The 26,849-nt window shown below is 39.1% G+C and overlaps 2 protein-coding genes across 2 annotated transcripts; one reads left to right on the top strand and one right to left on the bottom strand.

Moving 5' to 3' along the window:
• Positions 1–4,062: 4,062 nt before the first annotated feature.
• LOC137290894 (small ribosomal subunit protein eS21-like) lies at positions 4,063–9,937 on the bottom strand. The gene is made up of 6 exons (XM_067822064.1): positions 9,887–9,937; positions 9,719–9,788; positions 6,157–6,220; positions 5,730–5,801; positions 4,637–4,692; positions 4,063–4,144 (listed from the first exon to the last, which is right to left on the bottom strand). The coding sequence occupies exons 2-6, from the start codon at positions 9,766–9,768 to the stop codon at positions 4,135–4,137; spliced, it is 252 nt and encodes an 83-aa protein (XP_067678165.1). The 5' UTR covers positions 9,769–9,788; positions 9,887–9,937; the 3' UTR covers positions 4,063–4,134.
• A 1,340-nt stretch (positions 9,938–11,277) lies between these two features.
• LOC137290230 (methylthioribose-1-phosphate isomerase-like) lies at positions 11,278–21,225 on the top strand. The gene is made up of 5 exons (XM_067820977.1): positions 11,278–11,433; positions 13,835–14,073; positions 15,078–15,247; positions 15,662–16,063; positions 16,652–21,225. The coding sequence occupies exons 1-5, from the start codon at positions 11,302–11,304 to the stop codon at positions 16,786–16,788; spliced, it is 1,080 nt and encodes a 359-aa protein (XP_067677078.1). The 5' UTR covers positions 11,278–11,301; the 3' UTR covers positions 16,789–21,225.
• The last annotated feature ends 5,624 nt before the right edge of the window (positions 21,226–26,849 follow it).

The following is a 26,849-nucleotide window of genomic DNA, read 5'->3' as shown; positions in this document are numbered from 1 at the left end:
CATTGCCTTTTTGTGAATTCAATAATTTTAATGAATCTATAGTGTTTGACGTATAGACGTACTTCTGGCAAAAGGAACCGTTACGTTAAGTTTGGTGCGGAGGTTATTACTTGAAGCCGTTGATCGTTTGTAGGTCAGCCAATTGTCTAGGTATGATAGCGTATTACGTATTATCTTCTGTTCTGTCGTTAGTTCTTTTCGGGTTTTTTCCCGTCAGTCAACGATCTATTTGATATGTTAGCTGTTGTTAGGTTTTTAAAAGAAATTGGTTGATAAGTATGTTTTGTAAATAGGTAAATAACACAATTGCCAATGACTGACGTGTAAACCTAGCTCCTTATAGGTTTATGTGTCATGAGTATATAGCTTGTTATTGTCAGGATATGGCTGAAGTACTGTCCAAGTGACTAGAGGTCGTAACTTACTCACTCACTCATTCGTCCTCTCTTGTGGTAGGCATCAACTTTTTGTTGACGCAAAATGGATCAAACCAGTATAAATATTTTTTGTAGCACCATCCAAATGTATTCGTTAAAGTGTATATTCACCGAAGGCAGAACAATTGTTCCACACCTCGGGGATAACCCCTATACAAAAAGAAACTGTTTTTTCTTCGTTGTACATAAATCTTTACATGAGATCGAGCTCTACATCCAGAGCGAAATCTTCACCAACATCACCAAGTAGCACAACAAGTTATTGTGCATAATCTAGTGTAGTTTTAAGTGAACGTTCTTTTTGATTCCAGTATAATTACTCCTCTGTGGCAGGAAAGCCTCGAAATACATATTTTCACAGACGTGTGACTCTTCGTCCCACAATTACGAAAAACATTCAATGGCACATCTTCCCTTTCTAAAAAATGGAATGAAAATGTCTAAATTCAAATCACTGGTGCTTACAGAATTATCAAGGTGGGTTGCAGCTGATCACAGTACATAATACTGTACATTGTTTTCAGGATCTTGATAGACATTCGAGGCAGTTTGTATCGAAGACTTCTTATATGAATGTGAAATATGGCTAGCCTCTTATTGGAAGGGGGTTCACTGAAGTGGAACCAAGATTTTATTTCATTTTACCTTCTGTGGGTGAGTTGTTCCAGTGTGAACCTTTCTATGATCTGCACGCATTCAAGATCAGTCACTTCCTCGAAGGGGCGGTAGGGCAGACTAATGCTTAAAGCATTTGCACGTCACGCCGAAGACCCGGGTTCGATTCCTCACACGGATACAATGTGTGAAGCTGATTTCTGGTGTTCTCTTCCGTGACATTGCTGAAATATTGACAAAGGCGGGGTAAAACTGCACAGCTGCAACGTGTTGGTCATAGTGAGCACGTCATGAATCTTGCATTACTTGGAACCTTTATAGTATGTTTACAAATTGCACAGGTTGTAAGCCCCGTCATCAACATGCCTGATCTATTTAGTAGCATTTCCTTCTATTTCGCTTCCAGTGCTAATGAAGCTGAGATCAAGATGTGCAACTTTAATCATGTTAGTTGTTATGAACCCACTGACGCATGAGATCGTCAACGCTAACCCCGATAACTGCAGAAGAAACACGATCACTACTGCTAGACACATATTAGATGATCCTGCGCACTAAACGCATTTGTGACAAGAGAGGCGGTACAACGAATTGGGCGAGTACACTTGACTGCTATAGGTAGCTTGACGATTATGCACGTGCAATACATGCTAACCGTGACATGAAATCAACACCGCTACTGATTAACACCTGTCTCGCTACTGTGTAACACCAGTCTCGCTACTGTTTTACACCTGTCTCAATACTGTTAAACAGATTTCAGTTGTAATTCCCCTTTGCTACTCTGATTTAGCCACCACCATTCAGTAACAGATAACTTTTAACATATCAAAAAGTTAAATGAAACACAATTAATTATATGTAGTTATTATCTATTTAATATTTAGCAGACGAAAAGTCAACTTTACCCATTAAAACAAACCGCATATTCCTTTGAATGATAAGACTGCAATTTCAGGCATAAGATACTGATATTCCACGCTAACCTTTAGTTAAGACAAAGACAAATAGATGATTTGACAAGCATTTTAGATATTCAACAATTGTGTTACAAAAACCCAGGAAAATGTCATTTGCTGCGTGAAATGGATCGGTGGTCCTAAACATATTTGCTCAGTATATTGTGTTGATTCAATTCGTTGGGATTGTACCTGTTCCCAAATCGAGTGTGCTATAACAATTCATGCGTGAAACGCACGGGGAAAATGAACTTCTCGATATTTATCAGACAACCTGTCTCCCTCTTGTTTCAAGTGGATCGTTCTGTAGGGGATTCCCAAGCATGCAAATTGGGGTCATTTGTCAGGTCGTGGATTATCTTATATGTGTTTACCAGTATGAGCGTGTACAGTCAATCACTTAATCAAATATTCTAGAAAAATAGCCCAAATGAGCACCGATCTCTTGCATATGTGATTTTATTTTCTATTTCTTCCCTAATAAATCTATATTGACACAATCCATATTTTTCTGTTATCGAATGCTACTATTCTTATCTCGCCGATGACTCTGAATTGTACACCTACATACTTTGTAATGATAAGGGCGTGCATAGATGCCTACACATGCACGCACTATGCTTAGTTAGAAGTTATGATTTGTTTGACAATAAATGGAGATATTTCCATCAACCGATGCACTTGCGTTCCTAATCCCCGATCAATGTCACCTGCTCGTTGTACAAAAACACCATAAATGGACGCCTGTACAGGGTTCCAGGGGTACAACCCATGCCCCCCTCGTGACCAGTAAACAACTTATATCCCAAGAAGGAAGTACGACTTTCTACAACTGTCTACAATGGCTATGTAACCCACACCAATCTCGCAGGTGGTAAGTGAATAATAGTCAGCACCTTTACGTGCATGTGGCAGATTATATTACAGTCTTGGCCAGAGTTGGATGGGTTGTTGTTTAACACTGCACTCATAATCGTCTCTGGACCAGACAATGAAGTGATCAACAGCATGACCATCGATCTATTCAAATGGGATACGATGACGAGTGACTAGGTCAGCGAGTCGGTCACATGAGTCGCCTCATACGACAAGCATGGGTTAGTGAAGATGAAATCTCACACGGGTCTTCACCGGTCAGTAGCCAGGAGTCAGTAACATCACACTGTCGTGACATGACTTTGCTAATATAGTATCAGTAAGCTCATCTGCATGTCCGCCTATCACAGTACCTCCAACAAACAAATCACATCAGGCTAGGTACCAACATGTTCACATATATGTTTGTGTAATCTTATTGATCTGTTTTATTACCATACTACGTAACAGTTTAATAGGAAAGACTAACAGGTAATACTCTAAGTGTTCAACCATTTCGGTGGATTCATGTGGCAATCTTGTTCACATTTTTACTCCCATTATGTTCTTTAAATCAGAGACATATTATCTGAAGACTGAATTTAAGAAAACACCATAAACATGCACATTTTGCCCTTTGTCCTGAAATAGGCTAGATAAACTGTAGCGCAAATAGGGCTGCACAACAGAGGAAAAATAACCAGTCTTGCAATACGTAAGCTTCCTTGCACAACCCTATTTGGGATATAGTTTGCCCCTGCACTAAAATAAATGTGTAAACAGCAGGGATCTATCCAGACATACTTAGGCGTTGATATTATCCCCAAACTGCAGCAAATGTCAACAAAACTCCCAGTGACGTATAAATTTACAATTTGATGTTAATACATAGTGTATTAACTCACTGCTACAACGCTGATGAGTAAAATTAACTACACTGATGAATGACCATAAAACGATGACAGAGTAAGTCCATGTATTAAGTACTATATGAATTGTGAAATGTGAAACAATTTTGAAACTCTATAGGAAATGCTGCGGAAGTGGGACCCACTTACAACCTCTGAACAGGCATAAAAATGACTTATTATTATGTCTATACTTAACCAAATACAGATTTCATAAAAACGCAAACACTGCTTTACATTCCACGACTTTGTAAATGACGAAGTGAATGAAAACAATGATGTCAGTCCTTTGTACCTGTTATGTTTTATTCATTAACAACACTACAGGCATTTGTCTTTTTTCTCCCCTTTTCTTAACATTCAGAAGTTCCTGAAAAAACAAAGACCACAATTAGACCACATATCATCTGTTAGGTTCAGTTACATGTAAACCCATATTGTGAATAATGACAAATGTATGATCTTCACAACCAGAGATATATCTTTTAACAATGACTTATCAAAACACAAATGTTTTGGGGGTTTTTTTCAGATTTTTCTTTCCCCACTAACAGCAAGAGTTGTTTCACACGCTTATAGTAACATGACACCATATACTGGAGTAAAAGTTTCTTCAAGCTACATCAGTAATACTGCAACTGTTCGTGTGTAGCATGTACTTGATAACCAGTTCAATCTGTGGGCTCATGATGGCTATTGGGGTTTTCTTTGACTTCTCATAATTTACCATTACCGTGAGACTGACCAACCAAATGGAGCATTATGTTTCTATAAGCAATGTCACAGCCATACCCCAGCAGGGGTACAACAGGAACAGGCTTCTCAATGAAATCATGTTCAAAGAAAATTAATTACCACTCACTTTGCAACGATGCCGTCCCTCTTACCAAGTCTGTTCAGGCAATCATCAGATTCTCCCTGTAAGAAAACCACTAGTTATACCACAAACCATAAATACAGTTGTCGTCACTTTCAAAACAGCACTTAATATGCATACAAATGTCCAAAGTTTGTGCTTACTGGGATGTTAACACCATGTTCATGGCTGCATTCAGACACTTAGACAATGATGTTTCACTCAAACAGGAAAATAACATTGTATCACTTCAAGGACAACAGTCTGGTCCTGCAGAACAATCCTATCAGGCTACAACAGAAATACTTAGAAGCAGAGTTTGATAGTAATATGTCTGCAAGACAGGAAAAGCTAGTGACCTATTTCTGAAGAACCACTTTCACCATTAGCATAATGGCAAAGCTGCATCATCTGTGTTGGTTTTTTTCTTAAGGCCCGACTTCTGAATGACATCTATACATTTTTGTTCTAGCCCAAGCAATCCAATGATTGATACAAAGCATCAATCCAAAGAAATTGGATATAACAAACAATTAACAAGTCAGTAAGTGACTCAGTCTGCAATCTGATACAGTCTCCTGTAACACAAGGTCAGGAATGAGAGCATAATTAGCCAATGTCCCCACAGGTGGCAAGAAAACAAATTCAATTCCATTTCAAGCCCTGTCAAATGGCAACAGGGTCTGTACCGCAGATGAACTTTTCACCCATGGATGGTATTCCAAATTGATCATGCATGCACCCAATGTCTTCCCCCTGGTTCACCCACACATCCAAGCATCTATCAGGCTCACCCAAAGACGATCCTCATGTGGAACAACCATTCAATCAACATTGTTTTTTTTCTGATTGAGTGAATGCCAATGCATATTCTCCACAAAGTGCAGGAAGGTAATCCATTCCATACATACCAATGTAGTAGCAGCGGCAACTGTGATAGACCACTAGTCCCAAGACTAGTAACTACCTTCATGGACTTAGTCCTTACTTAGTTACTTTAGATCACCAACGTTGAGACTTCAGTCTCCATCTTGTTGGGTTTCACAGTGGTGTGTACCCCTAGACAGTGATGTGTGTCAGGTGTAACCATGTCACTCACCATCCTCCTGATGGCCCCACAGATAGCGTAGGTGGTGTTGGTGCCTGTCATGCGACCAGTTGAAGGATCCACCTGGGACAAAAGACACAAATTATCTTTAATTTCTCACATTTGGACTCTATTTTTATTTCATTTCATTTTTGTCTTGAGATAAGTGATAAAAATCAGAGGCATTCTCAGCAGTGAGTTGTTACGATCAAAGCGAAATGGTAAATTTGGAGATCTTAACTTTCAATAATGGAAAGCATATTGCCTCATCTATGTTACAAGAACACTGTCTGCCCCCAGTGATTACTCTCTCGTAATTCAAATGCAGAGATTGCCAAGCATAACTCCCGTCTATTATCAGTAACAAATCTGTGTTCGTCTACTTCTGTCCCAATTTTATTTAAGTCCAGCAGCTTCTACCAGTCATAGTTTCACTCACATTTGCAATGTTGATCTGGATGGAGGCGTGGTCTTTAGCAGCAATGATGCGGTTGCTTGCAGAACTGTAAAAGCAGATTACAAACCACTCATCACTTTCAGGTTCAACATATGTTGATGTCACATGTAAGTGAACTACAGGGTTTTAACAAACACAGCTTTCAACAGTATTTTAGTCACAACCGGACATGTCTTAATGTCATTCACACACCCACATTACTCAAGCAAAAGTAAATAGAAACTAAACCAATGCAGCTATGTACTTTGTTAAATTTTACCAAACTATTAAACTTAACAAAAATAACACTCACCATGATTCATTTGACCAATTAAAATTATTCAAAACATTTTCGCACACTAAGTTTATCTGTAACTGTACTAAAAAAAAGGTATTGGAACACTTATTTTCACAAATGCACATCTAAATTAGCTGCTTTTAAACTTTGTTTCTTCAAACAAGTAATAAATGAACTAAAACAGGTTCTATTCAAACACAAATAATCATAAAATGTTGATCATCTTGAAACGTTTATTTTTGACGTGAACTTACACACAGCTACTGCAGCTACCACATACTTTGAACTTTTAATTACACTCACTCAATTAACTCTTGTAACGTCTTGTTGTACCAATGTGGTGTTTGTATCAAGATCTGCATGCTCTATGATGTGCTGAGGGTGTAGTGGACTTTTCCAGAAGCACTTCTTCAGATCAATTAATCAGAAATAGTACTTAACTCTACCTCTTGGGATAGTAGACTGGCACCAAAGGGAAACAGTAGTTGAACACCACAAGAGCACAATAGTGCTACAGCATGACAATTGCTGTGCAGTGATCCACAACTGCTGTGTCCAGTTAAGTGCCCCTTGGCATGTCATCAACATGACAAAAACCAAATGTTGTGTTCATGTTATACTTTGGATACATTTTGAGGTAATGATGCGATTAATATTATACTGTATTACTTAAGTATGACAGAATCTTCTCTGTTTGTTTAAAGTCACGCTTAGCAATATGGCAGCAGTCTGTAAATAATCAAACCTGGACCAGACAAACCAGTGACCAACAGCATCAATATCAACTGACACAATTGGGATATGACATGATTTTATTGAGTCAACCATGACAGCAAGCCTGGCCATCTGACCCGTTACTCATCTCTTTCGACATGCATGGGTTACTAAACATCAATTCTAACCCAGCTTTTTCACTGATTCTTTTTGTTTTGACTCAGACATGCTAAATTTGGACATAATTGTTTTATGTTCTGATTTCACACATACCTGAACCCTACACAGGCCAATTCTGTATGAAACTGGACCTTTGAAATAACATGCTCACTCCTCAACAGACTTTCTGGCAGCAAACAGTATTGGATCATGCGTGTTTGTAACACTTGTTCTCAACATAATTAGTATCGAACTGTAGTCATGCATATAACTACATGACTTCGCACTATACCAAGGTGTGCTTGACATCTAGCTAGCAAGTGAATTTTCTTTGACGCACTGTGCGCTGTACTGATATGTACAGCGGTTTAAGGCAAAAATCCAGCCTATCGACTAGAACAGGTGCATGGATTGCTTAAACAAATACTCATTTTCAAAACAGCATACTTACATCCACTAACATCCATTCACTTTATTATATATCAGCCCCCATACAGAACCACCCCATTTTTCACCACTTGACATTTTGATTGGTTAACTAAAAAGTGGAATCGCACTAAAACGGTTAGCGATAAATTGACTGTGGTTGCAGGGAAACGAACTTAAGGCATTTTTTCATCGTTCTTCACTGATTCATTCAATGTTTCATTTCCTCTACGTTCTATATTTCTACACCATACAATTCCTATCCTTCAGTAATAAAGTGGCACCATTACGCAAATTACATGACGCCAAAAGAAGACATTCAACAAATCCATGAACATATTACCAAGATAAGAAAAACTATATGACACGCACTCTTGGGATTATATTTCGTCAAGAATAATTTGATAGTGTTTCATATGCGGGCACATTCACTTCAAATCACTCTCACAGAAGGTTAACAGGGGAGGCCCAACAATTGACTTAACAAAACTAACACAACGAAAAACGTTTTTAATTACGCTTCAGTAAATACAAGTCGAAGGTGGTTAAGCGGGGACATGGTACATGCAAGATGTCTCCTAAAGACCACACCTACAGTTTCACGAAACAACGTAAACATCATACCTTCACATCCATGCATATAGCTCTATAAACATAATGTCAGGTACCGAAAATCATTTGAGCACTAATTGTGCATACCTCTACATTATTAGATTCATATCCATACAGATAACTATGTAAACACAATAATTATACGCAGCAGTTTGATGGAGAAAGGGTTGTATATTTACACTTAACTTGGAGCTAGCTTATCACTAGAGGGGAGGGACATTATAGACATCAGGGCAGGACGTCCACCAAATATTTAAGAAAGTCAACTGAAATAATACAGCTCTTCCCCATACAAGTGACAGACGTCTTCCTAAAATGTCGCATATTAGAAACCTTGGCAGTTTTTGAATAACTTTCCAAAAATATGTGTCAAACATGTGAAAATATCACACATTCTAATAGGTCATCAATAACATGCGTGTGTACCTTACGTATTAGAAGTGGGAAAGTGAGTGATAGAGTTCAGTGATATTCCAGGACTATCAAGACGGGCGGTACCAGAACTGGACTTCACAAATTGGAATTCGAACCCTGATTTTCACCACCGACTTAATCCCTAGACTTCAAACGTTATAGGAACTTCAATCTCTATATCAAGGTAGTAGCATGAGACATGCGAGTCATTTGTGAAACCTGATAATGTCATGTCTGAAAAAAAACTTTCCCATTTGGAAGATAAGAACACTATGCACACCTATGCAACAAAAAAAACATCTATTATAAATGACATTGTAGGTCTCATGACATCTCGGAACCTGAAATGTATACTGTCCACAAACAATGATATAAACTACTAACACTTCGTTTCACCTCCCGCCTACTGCAGAGCGTCAAACTAGTCCGTTTTCATGGACTCCGTTTTTTAAGCAACCTCTCATTTACATATCCACAATGGCCGGCAGTCAAGGGGGGGGTATATATGTTTCAAGTCTTGTCAGAAATAAAATGAGTGTATTTCGTTGGAGGTAAGTGTCCCGCTTTAACGATAAATGTTTGTTTAAGCAAAACCTGCAAAAATATCAGTTGATAGGTTGAGGTTTTCAGACTTGATTTTGCCTTAAACCGTTCCGCGCAAATTTCTTGCGGAAAGAAAATCCACTCACCGTATAAACTCGATGTAGGCCTTGGCTGGAATTCGAGTTTATTCCTATGAACTATATCGAACTGGTGCATGGTTAATCTTGTTATTGTAGAAGAGTCCAATCGGTAGAGTCGAGTGGACTGACATGGTGAGACTCCAGGACTCATCTGCTTAAAAACTGATACCGGTATCTATCTACAAACAATTCTCAACGATAACTGCCATGAGATATTTCGACGAACCTTATTGAGTCATTTTCAAAAGGGTTCGCTTACCATTTTCTGGGGATGTACATATCAACGAATTCACCTGCTTCGTTTTGCATCTTGACGTCTTATGTTGGACCTGGAATGACAAACAAGTCCTCTGGGAGTTAAGATAATAAAACTCTTTAATTAAACACGAAATAAAGCCTGAAGAGTTCGCAGCAAAAACGTGTGTACCAGTGCCTCGTAATGGTTGAACCGGAAAGGAAGAGCACATGTCCTTCCCACAATTCCTTCTGTTCAAGGGAATTAACTCGTGACTGATGCGCACGTAAAATATCTAATCGGTGTTGTTTTTGGTTCTTTCACGAACTGTAGTCAAAAGGGCCAAAACTGAAAAGCTCAAAGGGCAAACGGAAAGTCAAAAGCGACACAGATCAAATTCAGATAAGAACATACAAACTAATATAATGTATGTCTTCTATTATATTTGCATCAATAATAATATACAGTGTGATCATTTTACAGGTGTAGATATGTGATCAAATATTCAAAAGTAGTTCAAATGTTCATAATCCACACATCTTTAACGTTCACTACAGACTTCATCATTTGACAAAGAAAACTTTGTAAAAATCTCTTGTAATCATGAAATGAACAGCTTTATGGTTGACTAAACTCATAACACACCATAACCAGATGTTTTGAAAAAACAGCGCTGAGATGCTCTGACATGTATACCCATAAAAGTTCTCATATAAATACTCATATAACTTCTTTTGCTTTTTTGTCATCTTTACACCTTGATATCAAATAATACAAATGTTATGAGTATTGAAAAATAAATAAGGTAATGTATGGCCATTCTGACCTTTTCGACATGGCCATTTTGACCTGCACCTATTCGAAATGACTTAGACCCACATTGGAGGTTTAGTTTTACGTTGGTCCGAACTCCCTCAATCACCATTACAAAATGCCTTGATCCGCCCATGGCAAAGTATACCCTGTACATCGAGCATGACCAACTTATGCAGATCAACAACTTAACTTTCCCGTTGGCGTTTACTGACATGTGTTGTAAATTGAAACCGCGCTGGTTGGACAAGTATGAGTTGGGAGTTTGGTTTCCCAAAACAGGCCAGTGAGATTTCTGTAACATCAATGTTTCACAATCATGCAATTTCATCACTTGACTGTGGCGTCACGTTCTTGAATAATATTCTAAAACCATTTCATTAACATTACGAATAGATCAGGAAAAAAAGTATAAAGTTACGAAAACGTTTTGACGAAATTATTTAAAAAAGAAGAAGTTTGAAACCTCATGAAAATATCTGTACATATTTTACGTACACTTAATTGCAATTTTTCGTTGCAAACGCTACTAACATAAGAACGACACATTACCATCATATATTGTCATCGCTGCATATGATAAACTGTTGTAATGTATATCATTTATGTATCTATATTTCTATGTCTGTAACTACTGTAACGTTCATATTTGTAGTTTATAGTATATTGCTACTGTTTCTTGACAGAATGATACGCAATAAATAAATATCAAATAGCTGAAGGAATTCGGAAATATGATCCATGGGAGGTAACTCTAAGGTTCTATTACCCAAACACGTGTTCTTGTTGACAAAATGGCACTGAGCGCAATCAAATATTCTCGTGGCAAACTGGACATATTAGACCAGTTATTGTTGCCCACGCAGTCCGAATATATTTCAGTGAAAAACTCCGAGGATGGTTGGAATGTCATCAAGAAAATGCAGGTGAGATAATATCATCATATGACGTGTACGAGGCCGGACAGAATGAGATGTCCAGTCTAGATCCAACACTGGCAAATCTAAAGCCTGTCATCCACAGCCGATTGCTGTTTTATTTACCCGTACCAGGGAGACTAGAGTCGTAGATTATCCCTGCCCATACTCATTGCCAGGAGAGACAGGTACGACCACTATTGCCCGTGGAAACCACCTCTACAATAACAGTCTGTGCAGTGTCTGCTCTGAGAAAACGTGATCTTGAAAATTATGATATTGTTAATTTCGAATTTGCAAGTATCAATTAAAATACCATTTAAAAGTTATGAGTAATAACGTGCAAAGTTTACCCTGAGTGCAAAACCATAGACTGGACCCGTACATTGGCACGACATGTAGGAGTAAAACAGTCGCTGTAACTACTCGTCTGAAGACAATATTTCGGGCACATATGTCGCAGCATAAATAACATGAAGTAGTTACACCCAAGATAGCATTCTGACGTTGGCCCTACGTACGTTGGATGGCAAAGAAAGAAATGTTGGCCCAACGTCTATTTAATTACTCAGTACCTCTTACATACCCTGAAATGTTTGTAGAAATCTCGTAATACTATCATATATAGCTGGCAATATATTCTTCAAGTTGAATTCACACCCTCTGTCCATGCTGGACTTTCCTCTGGACAGCTTGATGTAGGCTAAGAAAATTTAAACTGTTTCTAAATACAGTGAACATTTTTCAAGTTTGCGTTGGGAAAAGCTTACCGTTTGGAGTAGTGTCCCATGAATAAAATAACCGAAATGATACCCGATGTTGGGCCAACGTATGAAATCCAACCGCCAACGTAAAGAGACTCATTTAACATTTTGCCATGATATTTCCTGAACGATCATAAAGGAAGATATCTTGGAGTGGCTTAATGATAAAAATGTTCACATATGAGGGCTTGTTAAACGGCAAGTGAAATACAGAAACACTCTATTTTTTAACGCATATATGTTACAAACTTATATGAAATTATGACAACAATTTAATAGATCTGTTTATACTCTTAACCATATATGTCAACTCAAAAATGTGAAGGTCACATGCAATGTAAAGCACAACTTTGCAGATTCTGATACCTTTCCGTATGCACTTACCAAAACAAATCATGAAAAATGTCAATTCAGCCTATAAAGGTGAAAAATAACCATGATGAAACAAAGCGGGCAAAATCAGATTTCAGTTGATTCACATATTTTCCCCAAGCGCTGGGGGCAAAGTGGTTTCAACAGCTATGCTGTGCTGCACTTATAACACATGCGCAGTGAATAGGTTCGCGGAGCTTGAAACAGTATGTCTGCCCCGGATATGAGGTTATGAGCAGTAGTATAATCTTGGTTGTGGACACAAACAAGTGATAATCTACTCGTTGCATCAAGAAAAACATGTTGATTGTGATAAGCGGATTCTCTCACAGAGAAAACTCAATTGTTTATTGACACCTGTGTGTCTGCTAAACGTATCGGCAAATGAACCAGTGGCCAATAAAAAGACTTCATTACACTTAAGTACACACCCACCGGCTCTGACTGGGTTCAGTATCGCGGCTGCTTCTGTTTGAGGTAAACCCAAGTACAAAATAATGCACTTTTGATTTGCGATTATACACTTATGATTTTGTTCATTTGTGTTTTTTCTTAATCAGCAATGCATTTTATGTATTTTCTTATTTTTCGGTTGCATGTGACCTTTACGCGATCAGCTGTTTGGAAGCCACATTCCATCTCACCTTTGTAAAACCTGTGTAGTGTGTCACATGACAGATTTGATGAGGTGTACAATACGTATACCCTGACAAAGCCACCTACAGATTTTGTATGCTTTGGCTATTAACCATTTACCTCTTTGGTCATATGGACAAACCCTCACATCAGAAGATCCATTGTTCAAATCCTCAGAAATTTTATTGCCACTACACATAGGTCCTCAACATTTTAAATATAAATATAGAAACTAATGTATCTTGTCAGGTATCAAGACTTACAATCAGTTCACACATCTCTCTGTAAATCAACAATCAGAAAGCATTAATAATAACACCTCTGTATCTGTGTGTAAAGATCCCAAGGAAGGATGTAGGTTTGTAGGAATGAATGAGGAGACTTGAGAATTTGGATAATCTGACTTGGTGAACTGGTAGACAGCATGTCATCAAATCCCAGTCTTATGATTTTATGCTCATGATGTTTGTCACTGGATCATATTGGATAATCTAGAGAATGTCATTATATAGCTGGAATATTTAGGGGTTAAAAACTACACAAAACTATCTGTATTCTAAGAGTGTTTAGCTCACAGTAAATAGCTCAGCCATCTGAAAATGTTTGTTCATTGTTTATATTGACGTTTCTCCCCCAAGGTCCGAGGTGCACCTGCTATAGCAATAGTGGGCTGTCTGAGTCTGGCCGTGGAACTGACAGACAATGGGGAACACAACACAGTCGGTGACTTGTCTCCCTTCATCTGTGACCGTCTGCAGTATCTGGTAACCGCTCGCCCCACCGCTGTCAACATGAGTGAGGCTTCAAAGCGGCTGTCCAGCCTTGTGAAGGACATGGCAGTAGAGCCTGGACAAACAGTGGATGATCTGAGAGAAAGGCAGGTTAACCCAGGCAACACCATTTAATCTATTGTGTCAAACATAAAGAATTCTGACAAATATTGCAGAAGAGGTTGTTGGCAGCACAGGTATTACTGGCATGTATCCCCAGTACATATCTGCATATGTACCGAAACAAGAGGAACTAGGATACAGAACATTACTGTAGGATGAGTCTGGACAGCCGGTCCAGTTCTCAGACTCAGGACAGGGTAGATTTTCTTCAGTCAGTCAGAACTCATCTCAAAGATTAAGAGAGATACAGATGACTATTTAAACATATTCAGTGACATATTGTACACTTCTCATATATTTCAAGACGCATAGCTTTATCCACCATTATTCCTAATCAGTCACACTGAAAAGTACATTATGGACTGATTTTGGACTGTAAATCACGAAATTTTTGCGAAGAAACTTGAGCTTGCAAAAATATCATGGCACAGTTTGCTGGCCAAAGATAACACCATCCAACAGGCATAGATAGGTTGAATCCAGATATCAACAGCTTTGGTGATGTCATTCTCTTTCAATTTAATAGAGTTATTCCATTTTGTATAATCCCTTTGAACTGTTTTGGGCATATCTAGCCTGTGCAGCTTGTGTTGTTTGTACAAAAACATCATTGATTGCATACACCTGGAAGTATTCTACTGAAGTGCAGCTGAGATCAGGATTAGCAGCAGCCTTTAATATGATATTGGATTTACTTCAGCTAGAACTTACTTACAGTTATGTTTTGAATTAGTTTTGAGAATTAGGTAAAAATATTGTAAAAATATCATGATGCAAAATTGTCTGTAGGTTGCCACTCGCAGAAATATCGTGATGCAAAACTTTCATGATTTACAGTAGTTTGGAAAAAGGAACAAGGACTCATTTTGGAAATCTTCGATGGTACAGGTCTGTTTTACCCCATCAGCACAAATAACAATTACTTTAGACAATTTTGATATATTTTGTTATGAAATAGTGTGAAAGGATGTACATGTTTTGTGTGCAGGTTTATCAAGGAATGCGAGGACATGCTGGTGAAAGATATTGCTGTAAACAAGAATATTGGAAAATATGGTGCTGACCACTTACTGGCAATGTCCAAGAATAAAGCAGTGAAAGTCCTCACCCACTGCAACACTGGCTCACTGGCTACTGCAGGTTATGGAACAGCACTGGGTAGGTGCTTCTGTGCATACAGTGTATCACCTGAGACTCTACAACGCTGAAACTTGTGATTTTATATCTGTTTTATATACAGAATGATGAAAATCATTGGGTGTTTTCAAGTCGTGAATATCACCTGCTTTAAATTTGAGCACCTTGTCTCAGAGAGCAGATGGTCTACCAACGTCAATCTATAACATGAAGAGTTATATTGACTTGACCCATATTTGGTAAGAACTACTATAGTAACTCCCAAACTAGTCCTTCTTCCAAGGTCAGCTCTTTGTGATGATGAGTAGTTCCTCTGCAATAGAAGGAACAAGTACCTAACAGCTAGATCAGATGTGTTTCAGGCGAGGCGCACAAAGCTTGCATACTTCAAAGAATTGACTCAAAAAATGCATGAACCATTCTGTTTTATTGTAGGTGTAGTGAGAGCTCTTCATGAGAGAGGGAAGATGTCACAAGCATACTGCACTGAAACCAGACCCTACAACCAGGGTTCAAGGCTGACTGCATATGAGTTAGTCCACGAGAAGATTCCTGCGACTCTAATCTGTGACAGTATGGCAGCAATACTGTTGGAGCAGCACGATATATCAGCCATAGTTGTTGGTGCAGACCGTGTTGTTGCTAATGGAGACACTGCCAACAAGATAGGGACATATCAATTGGCTTTAGTGGCCAAGCATCACAACGTGCCGTTTTATGTTGCGTGTCCGTCAACAACCTTTGACCCAACCTTGACCTCAGGAAAGGAGATTAAGATAGAGGAACGAGCAAGTGAGGAGATGACGAGGGTGAAGGGAGTCCAGGTTGCAGCTCTTGGTGAGTAGGAGTGAATGAGTGAGGATGGTTTTATGCCACTTTTAGCAATATTCCATCAGTATCATGGAGAGGTACACCAGATATTGGATCCACACATTGTACCAATGGTGAGTAGGAGACACTGTTGTAAGAAGACAAGATAATGAAAAGTACCTGGAAAAAGTGCTACATTTCCAGGGGCTCTACTTACCAAACTACAGTCAAGTCTCGTTAATCTGACATCATCCGTTGCACAGCAAATCGTTGGGTTAACGAAAATAACTGAGACTAAATTACGTCTACAGAGTACAGAGTTGAACAGGTCTCATTATTTGTATCATTTACATGAAAACATGCACAGAAATTCATTTCCCAGTTAGGTTCTCTTTACAAGCTGATTGACAAAGCAAATGTTATCGCCTTCCTATCATGTCAGGTGAGACAAGGCCAGACACTTCAGCTCACCATAGATTACAGTGTAATTACAACTGTTTGCTTGTACACAGAATGTCATGTAAAGCCCCAAGCTGAGAGCACACATATATTCCATTCCTTTCCTCAAACGCTGAGTAGTCAGTCCCTTGTACATGGGTTGTTTTTGTTGACCAGGAATCAACTGCTGGAACCCTGCGTTTGACATCACCCCTGCCAGCCTCATCACTGGTGGTATCATCACTGAGTTTGGTGTGTTTTCTACAGGTGACCTCAAGGCACGACTCGCTGACTGCTTGAAGACAGAAAACTGATGGACAGAAAACTGAATTGATCTTAAGTATTCTAGAGCAGTATTCAAGAATATATACTTTGTGTCAGGGTCTTTTTGGTATGTTATATAGTCTGGTTCATAATTATTGAGAATTTTTCTTCTTACTTTGAGCTATCCTAACACCTCAACTGAGTCACTGATACTTAAAACTAAGTAATGGTATAAGGGAGGTAACTCATCTTGGCCTACTGAGTATATTACAATTAGAGTTACCTCCCCTGAATTTGTAGCAGACGTCATTTTCCTCAGTACTGTCAACAATGTCTGCTGAAGATAAAAGAAGGTTGATTTTTGAGTTGTGTAATCAAGGAATTGATGATGTAAATACATTGGTAGGGAGAACAGGAACTCCTCTTTCTACTGTGTATAGGATTAGGAAGACTTTTAAAGAGGGAAAGGATTTTGGGCACCAGAAAGGAGCAGGGAGACCCAGAAAATTGGACTTCTCAGATCGCGTCCGGCTGGGAATTTTAGCGACTAAAAAGCAAAGGGCAAACATCTCCAACATCAGGTATGAAATGATAGATAGGGGATCAACAGTTGTATCAAAATCTACAGTTAGAAGAAATTTGATTGATCTTGGATGGGAGAAAAAGACTGGAATTCCTTCTCCTCTCATGAAACAAGAACATAAAGACAGGCGTGTTGAGTGGTGTTTGGCACATGAAAACTTTGACTGGGAAAATGTGATTTTTACTGATGAAAGCTCAATATGAGTATATCCCAATAATGTGAAAATATGGACAAAGTCTGCGTCAGCACCGTTGTATCGATGACCTAAATACAGCCCAAAGTTTCATGTATGGGGAGGGATATCCTTATTAGGAACGACCCCGCTGTGTGTGTTTGAGGGAAATCTGACAAGTCAACGCTACACTAACATATTAGATAATTTTCTCCTTCCAAGTGCACATGTGTTTTATGGAAATGACTGGATTTTGCAGCAAGATAATGATCCTAAACACACTGCAAAACATGCCAAGCAGTGGTTTCAGGAGAAAAATGTGACTGCATTACCATTTCCGGCATATAGTCCTGACTTAAATCCCATTGAGAACATTTGGGGGATGATGAAGGAATGTGTGAATCAAAAGGGGTTGACAAAAATTGAAGACATGAAGAGAGAAGTGGTCCGATACTGGGACAGCATAACTCACGAGACACTAACCTCTCTGATAGGAAGTATGCCTACCCGTCTTAGACTGTGCCGTGAAGCTCAAGGAGACTTGATAAAATATTAAATTGTTACCTACACAACATGAAAAGGTCAGTTCACTTTCACAATACATTCAATTTTATCTGATTTGTTCTCGTTTAATAATATGAAATGCTTTAGCTATTCTCAATAATTTTGAACCATACTGTATATTGGTTAATGGTTTATGTTTAAGGAAAACAGAATTACTTTCTCAACTTTTGCTTATTTGGTAATCTACTTCTACAAGAACCATTTTTTCTTTATGTGTAGAAGTTACATTTCTGTTGATGGGAGTAACCTCTTTAGTCATGTGGACAGGGCATCCGGTCAGAAGGTCCAGGGATCAAATCCTAGCATGGGACTCTTTCAGCCACTCTAGTTCATATTGACAGGTCATATTGATAGTTGACAGGTCATATTGATAGTTGACAGGTCATATTGATTCCTGCTTTACTTAAAACAGGAGTAGTATTTCAGATTTAAGTCAAACTCATTGTGAATATCTGCGACTAGTAGATGTAGATCTGTATTGTGTTGTCTGAAGAATCTGCACATCTGTACCAGGTGATTGTTGAGATAGTGTGATGATTGTTAGCAATACTGTGAGGTAGGGCAGGGCATGCTGGCCCTATTTGTGAAGACGTGGTGTCATCCTTGAGTTTTGGTGGTCCTAGGATTCAGTTTTCCCCAAAGTGTACCCGTTTCTTACACTCACAGTGGGATGAGTGAGTTATGTTTTATGCCACACTCAGCAGTATTCCAGCTATATGGTAGTGGTCTGTTAATGATCGGGTCTGGACCAGACAATCCAGTGAGCAACAGCATGCGCATCAATCTTTGCATTTGGGAACCAATGAAATTCTCAACCTAGTCAGTCAGCCTGACCACCGAACCCTATTAGTACCCCCTTCATTCAACAAGCATAGTCACTTGTGGCAAGTATGAGTTTTTGAAGAACTATTCTACCTAGGATCTTCACAGGCACATGCAATGGAATCTGTTTCAGGTGGTGGAGACAGTTTATTCTTTGGCATGTTATGTTCAGGGATGTGTTAGTAAGATGTTTCCTCATTGAGGAGGGCCTCAACAGGTGGTACGACTTTGCCTGTGCCATGAACAAGGTGATTGACCTCATGTCTTCTGTCAAGAGTCCTAAATGACTGGATAATCCCAGGTGCTGCAGGTTAATGCATCTGTTAATGTGTGATGTGATGTGATGTGATGTGATGTGATGTGATGTGATGTGTGTGTTAGGGGTCATGATTATGTGTTACGAAGGTGAAGGATAAAAGCTGTGTTTGTATTGTGATTGTCACTGCCAGTCTCTGAACCTAACTATTCCCAAAGTGCTTAAGTTAGTAGATTTCCAAGGACAAGTCTTGTGTCATAGTAAATGTATATGTTAAAGAATCCTTCTTATCCCATACAAATGTCCCTGTTTTATTGACAGAATGATTTTTTTCCAGTATGATCCTGCAATATATAGTTTGTTACTGATACCTCAGGAAAAACTACACATGCCTCTTGTTTTGTGTCAAGCATTTCATGGTGTTATTTTTATGCACACAATTTTAAGTAAGAAAATTGTAAGTTTTATCTTGCAAGCCATCTTTGCTGTGAGCTAAGAAAAGTCAAGCCAGTACTTCTACTCAAATGTTGGTTTTTTTTATGGGTTGATAACAGAATGCGTCAGTAAGGTGCTGATTTTTTGTTATTATTAAAAGATTTTTGTATGTTGTTTGTTGTTTGGTAAATTATCAGTGTGTGTGGCTATTGTTGTTGACATATTTTTATGATGAGTTAAGTTGCTAGTGAACATCTAGTGCATTTAGTGAACTATAGTCATGAAAGAACAGTATGCACGCTGTGCCTAAATGTCTTTAGCTTATTTACCTGGTATGCACACTGCCTTGATGTGTTCAATCAATTTACCAGGTGTGCCCGCTGTGCCTAAATGTCTTTAGCTTATTTACCTGGTATGCACACTGCCTTGATGTGTTCAATCAATTTACCAGGTGTGCCTGCTGTGCCTAAATGTCTTTAGCTTATTTACCTGGTATGCACACTGCCTTGATGTGTTCAATCAATTTATCAGGCATGCATACAGTGCCTACATGTGTCCAATTTACCAGGTATGCAAACTCGGCCGAAATGTGCTGAATTTACCAGGTATGCCCATTGTGCCTAAATGTGGTCAACCAGTTTAGTAGGTATGTATGCTGTGTCTAAAGGTGTTCAACCAATTTACCAGGTATTCTCACTGTGTCAAAATGTGTTCAACCAATTTGCCAGGTATGCTCACTGTGTCTAAATGTTCAACCAATTTACAATGCGACATCGTCTTCTGTTGGTTACCCAGCCATGTAGGCATTTCTGGTAACACAATGGCTGATCTTGCTGCCAAGGCAGCACTCAACAATCTGTGCCACCACTTCTTATTCCCTACACTGATTATAAAGCTACTATTAGATCTTACATCCATGATCTGATGCAGAAGAAGTGGGACACCCAAGTAGGTATAAATAAATTACATGAAATAAAACCATGTATTGGTTATACCTACTTGGGCTGTCAGTCCAGATTTGAAGAAGTTAATTTACGACGATGTCGTGTTGGCCATACAAGATACACTCATGTATACCTGTTAAAAGGTGAGAATCCTCTGTTTTGTATCCTTTATGATGAGAGAGTCACGGTCAAGCATATACTGCTTGACTGTGTTGAATTCTCCATCACAAGGGAGAAATATTTCAATGTCAAAAATATCAAGGATCTTTTTGATAACACAAGTTCTCATGTAATTATTGCATTTTTAAAAGAATTAGATTTATTAACTGAATTGTAAATAGATAGATATTTTATTATTGGAAGTTTAAATTTGTAACTGTGCTTGTTAGTGGCTGTATTCTCAAAGGGGGTTGAAGTACTGTAAAACTATTGTCCTCCTGAGAGGGTACGCAAGTCCACAAACATTCAAAGTAAATTTAAGCTTTCCCCGTTTTTGATCGTAGAATAGGTGCCATTTTATTTGCATGGCTAGATTTCCCTAATTGCTGATGGCTGAGGGGATGATGTAAATCCAGCTAGGATCCATGCAGGTAGCAAAAGTACTGCAAGTCCCCATGGTCCCTAGTATGGTGATCTACCCTCAGTTGTTAGCAATCTATAGCCCATTTTTATATTGTATTGTCTTTTATACATAAACTGTTTTAGGTATAATTACTAGTTTTACATTCTTCTCTGTTTTACTGTCCTTTGTCGACAGGTTTATATATATAATAGACATATGTTCCATTCCGGTGTTATGTTCCCGTCAAGATATAGCTGAAATATTGCCAATGTCATGTTAAATATTAACTCACTCATTCATTCAACCAATTTACCAGGTATATATGCTGTGTCTACATGTGTTCAACCAATTTACCAGGTATGCTCACTGTACCAAAATGTGTTCAACCCATTTACCAGGTATGCTCACTGTGTCTAAATGTGTTCAAACAAATTACCAGGTATGCTCACTGTACCTAAATGTGTTCAACCAATATGCCAGGTATGCACGCTGTGTCTAAATGCGTTCAACCAATTTACCAGGTATGCACGCTGTGTCTAAATGTGTTCAACCAATTTACCAGGTATGCACGCTGTGTCTAAATGTGTTCAACCAATTTACCAGGTATACATGCTGTATCTAAGTATGTTCAACCAATTTACCAGGTATGCTCACTGTGTCTAAATATGTGCGACCAATTTACCAGGTATGCTCACTGTACCAAAATGTGTTCAACCAATTTACCAGGTATGCTCACTGTGTCTAAATGCGTTCAACCAATTTACCAGGTATGCACGCTGTGTCTAAATGTGTTCAACCAATTTACCAGGTATGCACGCTGTGTCTAAATGTGTTCAACCAATTTACCAGGTATACATGCTGTATCTAAGTATGTTCAACCAATTTACCAGGTATGTTCACTGTGTCTAAATATGTGCGACCAATTTACCAGGTATGCTCACTGTACCAAAATGTGTTCAACCAATTTACCAGATATGCTCACTGTGTCTAAATGCGTTCAACCAATTTACCAGGTATGCACACTGTGTCTAAATGTGTTCAACCAATTTACCAGGTATGCACGCTGTGTCTAAATGTGTTCAACCAATTTACCAGGTATACATGCTGTATCTAAGTATGTTCAACCAATTTACCAGGTATGTTCACTGTGTCTAAATATGTGCGACCAATTTACCAGGTATGCTCACTGTACCAAAATGTGTTCAACCAATTTACCAGATATGCTCACTGTGTCTAAATATGTTCAAACAATTTACCAGGTATGCTCACTGTACCAAAATGTGTTCAACCCATTTACCAGGTATGCACACTGTGTCTAAATGTGTTCAACCAATTTACCAGGTATACATGCTGTATCTAAATATGTTCAACCAATTTATCAGGTATGCATACTGTGTCTAAATATGTGCAACCAATTCACCGAGTATGCTCCCTGTGTCTAAATGTGTTCAACCAATTTACCAGATATGCTCACTGTATCTAAATGTGTTCAAACAAATTACCAGGTATGCTCACTGTACCTAAATGTGTTCAACCAATTTACCAGGTATGCACACTGTGTCTAAATGTGTTCAACCAATTTACCAGGTATACACGCTGTATCTAAATATGTTCAACCAATTTATCAGGTATGCATACTGTGTCTAAATATGTGCAACCAATTCACCGAGTATGCTCCCTGTGTCTAAATGTGTTCAACCAATTTACCAGATATGCTCACTGTATCTAAATGTGTTCAACCAATTTACCGGTATGCTCCCTGTGTCTAAATGTGTTCAACCAATTTACCAGATATGCTCACTGTATCTAAATGTGTTCAACCAATTTACCGGTATGCACGCTGTGTCTAAATGTGTTCAACCAATTTACCGGGTATGCACGCTATGCCAACATATGTTCATAGCCAACATTTGCATAGCATGCAATGCATCAACGAAGTATTTTGCACTGGCGCAAATTTATACATAAGTCGGGATTAGAAAATACTTCACTTCTACTTACACATAATATAAAATGTAGAGTGAATTTACATTTATTTTACGTTTTATCATTCGCTCAGGTAACAGTTCATTCAGTGAAGACTGTTGTCACATCAAATGGCACATTGTTATGATATATCTATTTGTACTTCTGCGTCAAAGGGGTGTGACCATGCCGAGAATAACCATACAGTCAGAAAGTAAACTGCCCATGTTGAACTCTGACATGGAACTTGCACTATAGCACTGGCAGACGTCCGAACTAGTACAAGCAATCACACACAAACGCGCACATTTCTTTTTATTGATGTGTAACAATCATAAGCACTACATTAACCCAAGTTCAGGTAACACTGGGGGGATGTAGATTGAAAGGATTCCCATATGTTTTCAGACATGTCATTAGTCGAACATGGTCTCAATCACAAAAATAATATTCCATACGTTCCGTAATATATGCTTCTCCGAATCAAACGTTGCTTGTTCATGGAAGAGTCCCTTTGTGTATATTACAGGATAGACGTGGTCAAAGCTGTGACGTTTTTGCCTGTGTACACATGTACAGATGACATGGAGTTTTATGCCTTAAATCACTGATTCTCATGGCACTGATATTGCTGACTGCTGCCTTAACCATTTGCTCAGTCATGTTTGGGGCCCCTATAGTGATTATACTTAGACAGGCACCCTGCAACAAGCAGATCAGATGATCAAGCACGTTTACATCGAGGATTGTATGTTCATCACTGGATTGTGTGGTCCAAATTATCCCATGACCAAGTACATCTATGACAGAGGAAATCATGCAATTGGTACAACACGTCTCACATGTCTGTCTGTCTGTCTGTCTGTCTATCTGTCAGTCTGAGTTGTCAGGACAATACAATACATTTTGGGATTGGGAACTATGTTTTTTTAGTAATATAATGCATTTGCAAAATATGAGTTTAACTTAGAACATCAATTATTGAAGTAATAATGCCAAGCAGCAAAGAGTTTGTGCTTACTGAAGTAAAATGGTAGTAAAGGTACGTTTTGAGACGTGCTCTGGAAACGAGTGAGATGTCAGAATTTGTAAACTGATATTGTTCATGAAATTTCAACACTGATTTAGGTAACGTTGTCAGAATGTCTGTTTCCCGAAGCAATGCGCGCTGCCACAACTTGTGATGTTTACACAGTTAACGTTTGCTGTCATGCCTCTTTTCGGGAATCGAAATAAGATCTTCCTGTTATTTATATTGCTACTTGATGGGGAGATATGTTTAAAGGTATAAGTGATATCTTTCATTAAATGTACAATCAGTAACGGTGGGAGCTGAAGATACACGTGACCTTCACATTCATGACAGAATGCATGTAAGTTTTAGACATGAGATTAGGACCAAAACGATTTGCGGACGGAAATACAGACAGATGCACGGACAGACAAGCGGTTACTGTATCCCCAGTCTTACATAAACAGATATATAACAGTTAACACTGACATACAACTAAATGTCGGAATGTTCAGATGGCATATGACCCTGGTGTGTCTCTATATACTGAACCGCAAAAAGCCGTTACTCCCGTTTTGAAAATGGTGATTAGTTTAATTCAAACACGTGTAAGTAACATAACCGTTGGAAAGATTTCAAAATTGACATGTTGGATCATCAATACTTAAAGACGAATTTCAGGTAATTACAAGTCAAAATGACGACAGGTGGCGCGACAGTGCGATCCGAAAGTCCGTCAATGTGCATGGCCTCCGCGGGTGTTGAAAACAGTGTTGCATCGTCGGTACATGAAGTGGATGAGAATTGATGAAGACCATAGGAACTTGCGCCCAGACTCGGTGATACACATAAGCGAGTTCAGCTATAGTTGTCGGCCTTGGTCGCACAGCATTGAGCTTCCTTTGAATCTAGCCCCACAAGTGTTCTATCAGTTTTAAGTCTGGACCGAGGGCAGGCCATTGAAGAGTTTGTATATTTGTATATCGATTTGACGGAGAATGTCTTTAGTTGCACTGGCGATATGTCCTGCTAGAAGACGTGGTTTCCATGGCAACCAAAATGTGGCACGATGAAGGGTCTCAGCGCTTATCAGTGTAGCGGCAGATGTTACACCATTTCCTCTGGTAGGACCAATATCCCGGAACACAATAGGGCCTATTTTGGGTTTGAAAGCAATAGCACCTAACAGAATTATGCTCGAACCTCCCCACGTGTCTCTTTCCAGGACACAGTCATCTGCAAAACGCTCCCCGCGTCTCACTCTCACTCTGCCATCACCCGCCGAGAGGCAATACCAAATTTACCTTCGTCGGAGAAGACTACAGTTCGCCACTCCTCGTCACGCCAATTCCGTAAATGTGTTCCCCACTGAAGACCAGCACGAGGATGTCGAGGAACTGGATCGGACCCCAGTAAGACCTGTGACATCTGACGTTTCTCTGCCTCACTGTGTCGGCCCCGATCTGTCTCTGGTGATTGCCAATAGTTGTCAGTGCAGTTTCCGTAGCCATTGCAGAACGATTTTGCAGATGATTACAACAATGGCGATTTTGCTTCAGTGTTGTCACTGGCGGTCTTCCACTGCGAGGACGGTCGGCTGTGCTTCAGGTGGCTTGGACTAGTTACTGCAGGCGGTCTATTGTTCGAACAAGAACAGAAAAATGATTTGTAACATGTCTTGCAGTCTGACCGGCATTCAGTTTTCCTAAAGTATAATCGTGGCACATCACCAGTGTCGAACAGTGAATGAGTGCATGTTCGGTGGCTCTTTTGTTAGGGATGACAGCTTGGCATGCATGTGCGTTATCGTTCATGAAGTGTGCACAGGAAACCCATCATTACTTTTGACGACATGCTTCTTGTATCAAATACAGAATTTGAAACCACATTCTTGAACACTGGCTACGAACCAGGTCTAGCTAACATATAAAAAGTGAAAAATATATCTGGCAAAGTTTTGGTAAAGTGACGTTTCTTTTGCGGTTCAGTATTGCAGTCAAGGGACACATAGTAAACAACTCGCGGAGGCCCTCCGGTATGTAACAGATGGTTTCTGAAAATGCTACCGACCAATGTTCTGTGGTGTCTACAGGAAGGGTTCTGATAATGTTACCCAGCACTGCTCTGTGTCTATAGGAAGGGTTCTGATATTGTTACCCAACATTGTTCTGTGTCTATATGAAGGGTTCTGATAATGTTACCCAACATTGTTCTGTGTCTATATGAAGGGTTCTGATAATGTTACCCAACATTGTTCTGTGTCTAAAGAAAGGGTTCTGACGATGTTACATCGTCCAAAGCGAGTTCCGGGTTATGAAGCATCCATGTATGCCATTCTCTGGTACCAAAACATATCACCTTGCCGGTTGAGAACAGAGTCATTGATTACAGAACAGTGTCGTTTCCTGTTTACTGGCTTCCGACCGACTGCGCAAATGAGTGCGATAACCAGTCCAGGAATTGTACACTAATTCACTTATGTGGATACTTAAATATTAATCAGTTTGATCTGATTCGTCTAAGCACTTGTATATTGCAACACCACTCGCCTTCTAATCCTCTCAAAACACGTTGTACAACGTGCACTGTCGTACAGCGTGGTCTGACAAAAGGAAACCTGGAAATCGTAAAAAATTCTAAACAAGGCTCTGCCGCTAGACAACTTTGGCGGTCAGGCTAGCTATTCTCGAAACATTCGTAGCTTTGCGAACTTCTTAAGCCATTCTCAACACATTGGCTACAATCAAAGTTACGAATTCTTAGGTCTACGTACGTTTCGAGAATAAGAGCCCTGGT

This window comes from Haliotis asinina, chromosome 7, assembly GCF_037392515.1.
Source record: "Haliotis asinina isolate JCU_RB_2024 chromosome 7, JCU_Hal_asi_v2, whole genome shotgun sequence".
Classification (NCBI taxonomy): domain Eukaryota; kingdom Metazoa; phylum Mollusca; class Gastropoda; order Lepetellida; family Haliotidae; genus Haliotis; species Haliotis asinina.
The sequence above is the reverse complement of the archived record's forward strand: the minus strand, read 5'-3'. Positions and strand labels throughout refer to the sequence as shown.